This window comes from Pezoporus occidentalis, unplaced genomic scaffold, assembly GCF_034315485.1.
Source record: "Pezoporus occidentalis ecotype Australia unplaced genomic scaffold, CSIRO_AGI_Poc_V1 ctg145, whole genome shotgun sequence".
Classification (NCBI taxonomy): Eukaryota; Metazoa; Chordata; class Aves; order Psittaciformes; family Psittacidae; genus Pezoporus; species Pezoporus occidentalis.
The window spans coordinates 2729619-2738658 of NW_026913263.1; the positions used below are offsets into that span (position 1 = coordinate 2729619).

Below are 9040 nucleotides of genomic sequence, written 5' to 3' on the forward strand. Positions count from 1 at the left end.
GTACTCTGCCAAATCCTGTCTGATGCGAAATTGTTTCGCAAGCTGAGGAAGAAAACACAGTCATTTTTCTTCTCCTTTCTTGCAGTTAGTATAGACTTACAGGAATTAGTACTCCTGCATCTCAGACAGCCAGGTTCATAAAGAGCTCCTTTTATCATAACCCACCTACAAATATTCCTTTACACAAATTAACTTCAATGTCCGCTGTAAGCCAGAGGATGCAGGATACAATTTTACTTGCTGCTGGTATTCACACAGGAGTCTTGTTTATCTTCAAAACTCAGGCAATGGCACCACGCTTCAGAAGTGCAGTGGTGAAAGTCTGAGCATCACCAACAGAGAAACTGCTAAGCTCATACCAGCTGGAGGCGAAGTTCAGGACGCCACCACCCCCAGTGAGACTAGCTGCTGCTTTCTGAGCCCCTGTGCAGGCTTTCCAAGGAGTCAGAGGTGCATGTTTAGGAGGAAAATACACGAGATGTGTTTGAGCAGCACCGGGTTTCCCAACGCAGCTGACTCAGAGCTTTGTTCTTTTCCTATGGACACACCAGGGTCCCCAAAAACTACTGGGGGTAAGGGACTCCAGTACTTCTGGGAAACAAGCGCTGCATTGCCTGAGGCAAAGGGGAAACCCAGAGCAGGAAAACTACCGCCTCTTCTTCGCATGTGGGCTATGCCCCCCCGTGGGATATCGCCTCGCACCCTGGGCCGGCTGCCCCTCTATGCACAGCAGCTACTCCGAGCCCTCCGTGCCTTCACAACACCTCTATCTCCTCAAATCTGCCTGGAAGCCACCCACAGCCCCTCCAGCTCCTCCCGGCACCCCAAGAGACGCCCAGAGCCCCTCCGTCCCCTCGCGGCACCCCAAGGGACGCCCAGAGCCCCTCCGTCCCCTCGCGGCACCCCAAGGGACGCCCAGGGCCCCTCTCTCTGCTCACGGCACCCCAAGAGACGCCCAGAGCCCCTCTCTCTGCTCACGGCACCCCAAGGGACGCCCAGAGCCCCTCCGTCCCCTCGCGGCACCCCAAGGGACGCCCAGAGCCCCTCCGGCCCCTCGCGGCACCCCAAGGGACGCCCAGAGCCCCTCCGTCCCCTCGCGGCACCCCAAGAGACGCCCAGAGCCCCTCCGTCTCCTCGCGGCACCCCAAGGGACGCCCAGAGCCCCTCTCTCTGCTCACGGCACCCCAAGGGACGCCCAGCGCCCCTCCGTCCCCTCACAACACCGCCGTCCCCCCTGCAAGCCCCCCGAGGCGCCTCCCGCACCACCCCCAACCCGCCGTCCCTCACGGTGCGTCACGCGCCTGCGCTGTGCGGCGCCGGGACTGCGGCAGTGCGCATGCGCCGCGCCGGCCGGGGCTATATAAGCGGCGGCGGAGCGGGCCGTGCCGCGGAGCGCTGCCCGGGCTCGGCGTGTCCTTACCGGTAGCGGCCAGCGGCGGCGCTGACGTCACGTCCGGTGTCCCCTCCAGCCGCGGCGATGGAGGCGGTGGTGCGGCGCTGCCCGTTCCTGGCCCGCGTCTCTCAGGCCTTCTTGCAGAAGGCCGGGCCCTCCCTGCTCCTGTACGCACAGCACTGCCCCCGCATGATGGAGGCGGCCCCCCGCGCCCTGGCCACGTCCGCCGCCCGCGGGCAGCAGGCGGAGGAGGAGACCCCCGCAGCCCGCCGGGGTGAGTATGGCCCCAGGAGGGAGGAGAACAGCGCCGGGAGCCGGGCCGCTCCTCAGGGAGGGCAGCGGGTCACTGGGCAGGTCACGGCAGCTGTAGCAGGGAGCTCCCCAGGGGACGCAGTAGTCACCTTTAAGGCAAAATAAATATAGACACTGTCGTAGAAGGAAGCTTCTGGAATGAGCAGCTTCGGGATAAGAGTTAGTTAATCCTTTAAATGACTGTGATAATTAAGCATGGACATAGTATAAACCAAAGAGTGGCCTGTCAGTATGCCCTGTGATGAGTTGTGGTTAGGGATCTGTGATCCTGGATCACCGAGCTGAGGTTTCTCATGCTCAAGCAGCTATTTATCCCACCCAATAACATTCCTTGTGGGATTCTTACTCTAGCGCTCGGAAGAAACAGAGGCTTGCAGCAGAGGAAGGACTGGTGGCTGAAAATGGCTGAATTCCTCAAAAGAAGGTCTTCCTTTGGGGAAGGAAGGAGAGAGGATTTTTCCCCCTCAAAGGGTACAGTGCTACATCTAGCATCTTAACTCAGGTGCCCACAGGTGTTGCTGGGATTTTGTGCTTGTATAAATAAAATTACTTGCTTGGTTAAGTAGTTCTGAATGGCTTGTGCCAAGTTAATTACAAAGGTAATTGGTAAAAAAAGCTGAAGTCAGTGTAATAAAATGATGATGCTAAAGTGCCTTCTCTTTTCCACCCCACCTCAGAGGCCAAAAATGCCAAAGAGGTGGCCCAGCAGAACACAGATGGAGCCCAGCCACCCACTGGCCACCCCGCTACTGGTGCTAGCCAAGGCTCTGCTACAAAATGCCCATTCCTGGCAGCTCAGATGAATCATAAGAACAGTAATGTTTTCTGCAAAGCCAGCCTAGAGCTCCAAGAGGATGTGCAGGACATGCAGATGGACAGGAAAGGTATGTATTCTGTGCACTGAAGCATTGGTTCCTTGAGAGCTTTTGGTGCCTGACTTTACTCTGGAGTGTGCCAGGTCTGACAGTCACCACTTAAATTATGCAGGTAGGATTATGGGAGACTGCAGTGAAAAGCTGTTGGAAAATGTAGGTGTTAATGTCATACCTGCAACATTGTGCAGTGTTTCCCTGGGTGGTTTTGATGTGGAAGTACCATATGCTGCATTTTGACATACTGGCTCTAAATGCGTGAATCTGTTACTCTTGCACCCAAAGTTTGTAGCTTTGAAATTTACAATCTTGGGTTACAGCCTAATAGAAACAGAAGCAGTCACCCAAAGCAGATACTTAAAACTGAAGAGAACTTTACCAGGGTGCTGGTACAGACAAAGGTAGTGTATGCAGAGATAGAAGAAACTGGGTCAAGGTACTAGGCAAGCACCAGCACAAATCCAAGCTGGAAAGCAAGTAAATGGGTTGGGGTGTTTTGTTTATGGAACTAAAGGGTGTTGGCTGGCTTGCTGTCCTTCGAAGGAAGGAACTTCTCACCTGTATCTGTAAAACCTTGCCATCTGTCTCAGGAAGCTTATTTTACTTTTCTATTTGTTTTCTGTTACATAGTTTAAAAAAATCTGTGCTAACTGAATACTAGGAACAAAAAGGAAGCAGCTGATTAGAACTGTGCCTTTGGTTAGTTGTATACCAACTCTTGCAGATAAATGCTGTAGCTGTATAAAGTGGTTTTCTGAGTCATGATGAACCAAGCATGTTGGTTCAGTGCAAGGAAATCGCATCTTATGTTGTCATCATTGATCAGCAAAGCTTTCCTTTTACCTTGTACAATGCAAAATTGTAAGCAAATAAAATAGTTGATCCAAACAGGGGCATGTGGATTCAGGCACATGCTTCCTAAAGAAATTAAGAGTTAGTTAAAATGTTTGCTGAACTCCCTTCACTTTGCTTCAGGCTCATTAAGCTCACCAGAACTTATGTCTGTAGGTACAGAATTTGCCAAAATACCAACTGCTTCCACAGTGAGGAACACTGAGACTGAAGGAGAAGAGCAGAGTGGCTTGCTCAAGAAGTTTAAGGATATTGTCCTGAAGCAAAGACCAGAAAGTGTGTCTCATCTGCTTCAGGATAACTTGCCAAAATGTAAGATTGTCTAGCAAAACCCCCACAGACCTGGTCTCCTGTGATTATTTCCTGTGTGCTTAAGTCTCTGTCTTATTTCAGCCATATCCACCTTCCAGTATGATCAGTTCTTTGAGAAAAAGATAGATGAAAAGAAGAAGGATCACACCTACCGAGTGTTCAAAACAGTGAACCGAAAGGCACAGATCTTTCCCATGGCAGATGACTACACCGATTCTCTCATCACCAAGAAAGAGGTGTCTGTCTGGTGCAGCAATGATTACCTGGGGATGAGTCGTCACCCTCGTGTGTGTGGAGCAGTTATGTGAGTAGTGCCACGCTCTAAGAGGCAGTTTCAAGCTCTGTTGGCCTGCAGAATTGATTTCTGTACTGTGCTACATAAACTACTTCTGATATTTTTCTTGGTATAAAATTCATCTTGCCCTCTTCTCTTGAGCTGGGGTATGTAACAGTAACTAGCTCCAAGGCTGCAGTGTACCTGTCAGTCACTAACCCTGCTCCTTGGATTTTCCTTAGAAGCTCCTAAATGTTACCAGATAAATTGGGTGGTATATTGCAGCTGTGTATCAATCAGTGGTAACTGACTGCTTAGCTTATTGGATTATTGAGTTGTGCAGGTTGCTCAAAGAAGCCCAGCAGCAGCTTTCTGCAATCAGTTCCTTTTTAGAGCAATAACTTGTTACTAGAATGTTTTCAGCAACCGTCCTCGATTCATTTTCATGTCGCACAGTAACACTAATGCCTTTCTTTGGACCCTCTGCAGGGATACACTGAAACAACATGGTGCTGGAGCAGGAGGCACAAGAAATATTTCAGGAACAAGTAAATTTCATGTTGATTTGGAAAAAGAACTAGCTGATCTTCATGGAAAAGATGCAGCGCTGTTGTTCTCATCATGCTTTGTAGCCAATGACTCCACTCTCTTCACTCTAGCTAAAATGCTGCCAGGTGAGATCTCAAACTGCACCCATTATTTACCACAAAACACAACCTTAGCCTAAGCACTTGGGAGTTTATTTTGGAAAAGGCTGCTCAAAGTGAGGAGTTGTCCTACTTGATGAGCCAAGTATAGGCGTTTTAATGCTATATTCAAGTTGTTCAACTTTGGCAAAGTGTAGCAGCAGCCTATTGAGAGTGAGAGCTAGGAACTGCAGGAGGAATTAGACAAAAAGCACAGTCTTCTGCTCTTACATTTAAATTTCACCTGAAAGTGAGGCACCAGGAATTTGGTGTCCTCACACCTGTGGGTGTGAGCCTCTCTCTAACTTCAGAAGTTAGAGTTAGGTAAAAATATTAAGAACTTGGAAAAACCCTTCTGTAGTTAGTTAAGATCAAGTTTGTGTTAGTTGAAATACCTAAAATAAGCCTTAAATAATATTGCTGCTTCATCACCTTTAACTTGCTCTCTTTACCAGGAGCATTACTTTCTAGAACATGCTACTGTTGCTGCCTGAACACTCCCCATACATAAAGCAATGCTGGTAATCAGATAATGCTTTCTGTAGTTAAAGTGTAACTGGGCTGTTTCCTCAGGCTGTGAGATCTATTCTGATGCTGGAAACCATGCCTCCATGATCCAGGGGATCCGAAACAGCAGAGTGCCAAAACACATATTTCGGCATAATGATGTCAACCATCTTCGAGAGCTACTGAAGAAATCTGATCCATCTACCCCCAAAATTGTTGCATTTGAAACTGTTCACTCAATGGATGGTAAGTTGACGTGAAACCTTTCTTTCCCCTTCACTGCAGTTAGTACTCAAATCATCTGTATTCTGTGTCTAAAAGTATATGGTGCTTTAAGGGTTTTCATAAAGCAGTTCTCTGAAATGCCTTGTGTTTGGGAGGACTTCTGGTATTTATCCAAGCTGAGTACAGGGAATGCTAAACTGCATTCACTGCTTTGGCTCCTAGGTGCAGTCTGTCCTCTGGAAGAGCTGTGTGATGTGGCCCATGAGCATGGGGCAATCACTTTTGTGGATGAAGTGCATGCTGTGGGGCTGTATGGATCTCGAGGTGGTGGTATAGGAGACAGGGATGGAATCATGCACAAGATGGACATCATCTCTGGAACGCTCGGTATGGCACTTTTACAGAAGCTAAGGCAGCAAAGCTTCTGGGCAGCTGAATTAAGTGGATTAACTCAAAATCAGCCTGTTCAAATGAACTTGCTAAGGGCTGTTGGGGGCTAGAATCTTTCAAGCCCAAAGGATTTAAATGTGCCCCACAGTTTGAAAAGCTTGTGTTAAGCTACTTACACTGCCTTACAGATCAGTTGAGGTAGCATTGTCTCTTTTTACTTAAATTAAGCTAGCAAAAAATCCTCTGGTGACGTATTATACAACTCGATAATAAATTCAGGTGAGAATGCTAGTAGGGTATTATATATTTAGTAGTTCTTTTATGTGAAATGGAGTGCTCCTAATCTAGAAACCTGAGATGGGGAGTTAGTAAAGAGATTTGGCAGGAACTGAAGTGACAGCCATTATGTGAGTAGGATGCAGGCTTAGGGGTAAGCTTACTCCTGCAAATAGGGAAGTTGTTGAAACAACTTTCAAAACACAAAATTTCCTAGGAAACTTCAGGGCTTTAAAACCTACAGTCTTAGGTTACAGCCCAAAAGAAGTGGAAGCACTGACCAGATAGCCTGGTTGTATCTGTGGCTCAGTTTTGGTATCTAACCATTTGGAAGAGGGGGCTGGTGTTGACTGCACAATCACAATAACAACCTTGAGTGCTCCTTAGGAGCATAGGCTATTTCTAGTGTTCTTGGAGCAGATTATTTTAAATCTGAGAGACTTAGTGTTGATCACTTAGGATGACTATTGAAGTCTCTGCTTGATGATTTGGCTTATAAGGTCTTCCCCAAAATCAAAACTTGGATATGAGAGAGCCTTGAACTCTCCTTGGTGTGTAATAACTACATTACTGTGTAGTAACTAATCCCTGTGATCAGGATTGGCTTAAAACCAAAGCTGTAACATGTGCTAAGTAAATACAAGATTAGGAGAGGGGGCTAGAATTGTGGCCTATCATGACTACATTAAGTACATAGTCAACATAACTCTTTAAGTGAAAGGCTATAATACTTGAAGCTATTCTAATGGGTGGAAGGAATAATCTTGGTTACCCTCTTTTTTATCCCCTCAGGCAAAGCATTTGGCTGTGTAGGAGGCTACATCTCCAGTACAAGTTCTCTGATAGACACTGTGCGTTCATATGCTGCTGGCTTTATCTTCACGACGTCCCTGCCACCCATGCTCTTATCTGGTGCCCTAGAATCTGTCCGAACTCTAAAGAGTGCAGAAGGACAAGTTCTGAGGCGCCAGCACCAACGCAATGTGAAGCTTATGAGACAGATGCTGATGGATGCAGGGCTTCCAGTGGTGCACTGCCCTAGCCACATCATTCCAGTGAGGGTGAGTACTGTGGATACTGTTGGCACAGGACTCTGCTGCTTGTTTTCCTGCCCATGATCAAATTTTCAGATACTATCCTCACAAAGTTCAAACCTGTCCTAGTATTCAGCAGTGATGTGCTAGGAGTCTCTCTTAAGTTGACCCTCTGCCTGCTATAAATGTTGTGAAACAGAGTGATAAAGCGTATGAAACCCACCATCTGACAGTATACAGAAAGCAAAGAAACAGGTAACAAGCTAGTAAAAAGAAGACTTGGGTATAAACAGCAGCCTACCTAGGCTGCAGTGATGTGCTTATGCCCAGAGGGCTCCACACACGGCACAAGCTTTTAGCCCTTCTTTCTGACATACATGCTGTTTATAGTGGCACAGGGGAGATTGGTCCTGTTTGATTCTTGTGGCTAGCTAACTTGAGCTGATAGTTGTGCCACCTTGCACATTTTTGGTTGATCTTCTAATCAAAAATCTCAAACTTCAGGTTGCAGATGCTGCTAAAAATACAGAGATCTGTGACAAGCTGATGAGCCAGCACAGCATCTATGTCCAAGCAATCAACTACCCGACAGTTCCCCGTGGAGAAGAGCTACTGCGTATTGCCCCTACGCCTCACCACACCCCTCAGATGATGAGTTATTTTCTTGGTGAGTGGATTCATGCATTACTGCAATGAAAATACTGGGCTGTCTATGCAGTCTTAAAGATGAGACTAGGAAGCACTTAAGCTTGAGGTGTCACTAGCTGCACAATGTCTTCCTACTGCTGTGGCATACACGTGCGTACTTCTGCACTTAGCCTTCTTTGAGCATGATGAGTGAAGGGCAGCACATTGAAACCTGGAATGTGTAAGGCCTATACCCAGTTGGTTCTGTCACAGCTGCTTCTGCCAGGGCTCTGCACATGCATTGTCCAAACCAACCTTTATTTGTTATGTGGGGTCCAAAGAAAACTGCTGTTCTTTGCCCAACTGTTAACCTGTCTTAAACATGGATCTGTCCAGGGAGAGTAGCTACTTGATCCGGTCAGAAGTGGTATGAGAACAGCTTGAGACTTAGTTGCAGACCAGTCACCTCATTCAAGCAGTAAATTATGTCACACTGAGTTCCTGTTATTCCTTCTCACTTGCTGGGAAAATAAGTACACTGACACCTCACTTTTGCTGCTTTGCTATAACAGTGAACTGTCTTAAGCCTTGATCTTAATGAACATTTCTGTTCTTAACAGAAAAGTTGCTGGCTACATGGAAGGATGTTGGGCTGGAGCTGAAGCCACATTCGTCAGCTGAATGCAACTTCTGTAGAAGACCCCTACATTTTGAAGTGATGAGTGAACGGGAAAGATCCTACTTCAGTGGCATGAGCAAACTATTATCTGTCAGTGCATGAAAGTAGTGGTGTTAGTTGTACTTTTGTCTAGTTCTAGTACCCAGTCAGTAGCATATTTTTTATTTGCTTAAGAAGTATTTTAATCATAGTTGAAGCACTAAGCTCTGAAAATAAATTTCTAGAGCCATTATGCCCAGTTGTGGTTTTGTTTCCTTCTTCTGTAAGGGGGTTAAGTGGGTGGAAGGGCATCTGATGAAATAAAGTGGTCTTCAGCTTAATGCCCTTCAGCTGAACTACTGCCTTTTCAATTGACAGTATGCCAGAAGAACAGCAGTAATGTTCCTGGTATACTACAAGGCATGGGTTTACTTATTAAGAAAGAAAAAATAGGTATTTATGGCTCCTCATGAGCTTTTACCCAAAAGCTTTTGAAAACATGCACGTGTAGTATTACATGCACATTAAAACTTCAGCAAGGGTATGCTGCTTAAGAAATGCTGTATAAGTTCACATACATATTTAAGAGATGGGAACTGGTTCCACTAGATGCATTCCCCCT

The 9040-nt window shown here is 46.8% G+C and overlaps 1 protein-coding gene across 2 annotated transcripts; it reads left to right on the forward strand.

The window, feature by feature from the left end:
- The first annotated feature begins 1404 nt into the window (after positions 1 to 1404).
- Positions 1405 to 8671, forward strand: ALAS1 (5'-aminolevulinate synthase 1). 2 transcript variants are annotated; one of them, XM_062610304.1, is made up of 11 exons: positions 1405 to 1667; positions 2057 to 2176; positions 2383 to 2589; positions 3586 to 3741; positions 3823 to 4045; positions 4505 to 4689; positions 5275 to 5454; positions 5656 to 5820; positions 6892 to 7160; positions 7638 to 7800; positions 8381 to 8671. In XM_062610304.1, exons 1-11 carry the CDS (start codon positions 1478 to 1480, stop codon positions 8539 to 8541), a joined length of 2019 nt encoding a protein of 672 aa, XP_062466288.1. In that variant the 5' UTR covers positions 1405 to 1477; the 3' UTR covers positions 8542 to 8671. The 2 variants fall into 2 exon arrangements, with proteins under 2 accessions (XP_062466288.1, XP_062466289.1); XM_062610305.1 differs by lacking the exon at positions 2057 to 2176.
- The last annotated feature ends 369 nt before the right edge of the window (positions 8672 to 9040 follow it).

Excerpts from the sequence above, each read along its gene's own strand:
- ALAS1 (XM_062610304.1), top strand. The coding sequence starts at position 1,478 with ATGGAGGCGGTGGTGCGGCGCTGCCCGTTCCTGGCCCGCGTCTCTCAG. Across the intron at positions 4,046-4,504 it reads CGTGTGTGTGGAGCAGTTAT|GGATACACTGAAACAACATG; the intron begins GTGAGTAGTGCC and ends GACCCTCTGCAG. Across the intron at positions 5,455-5,655 it reads AACTGTTCACTCAATGGATG|GTGCAGTCTGTCCTCTGGAA; the intron begins GTAAGTTGACGT and ends TTTGGCTCCTAG.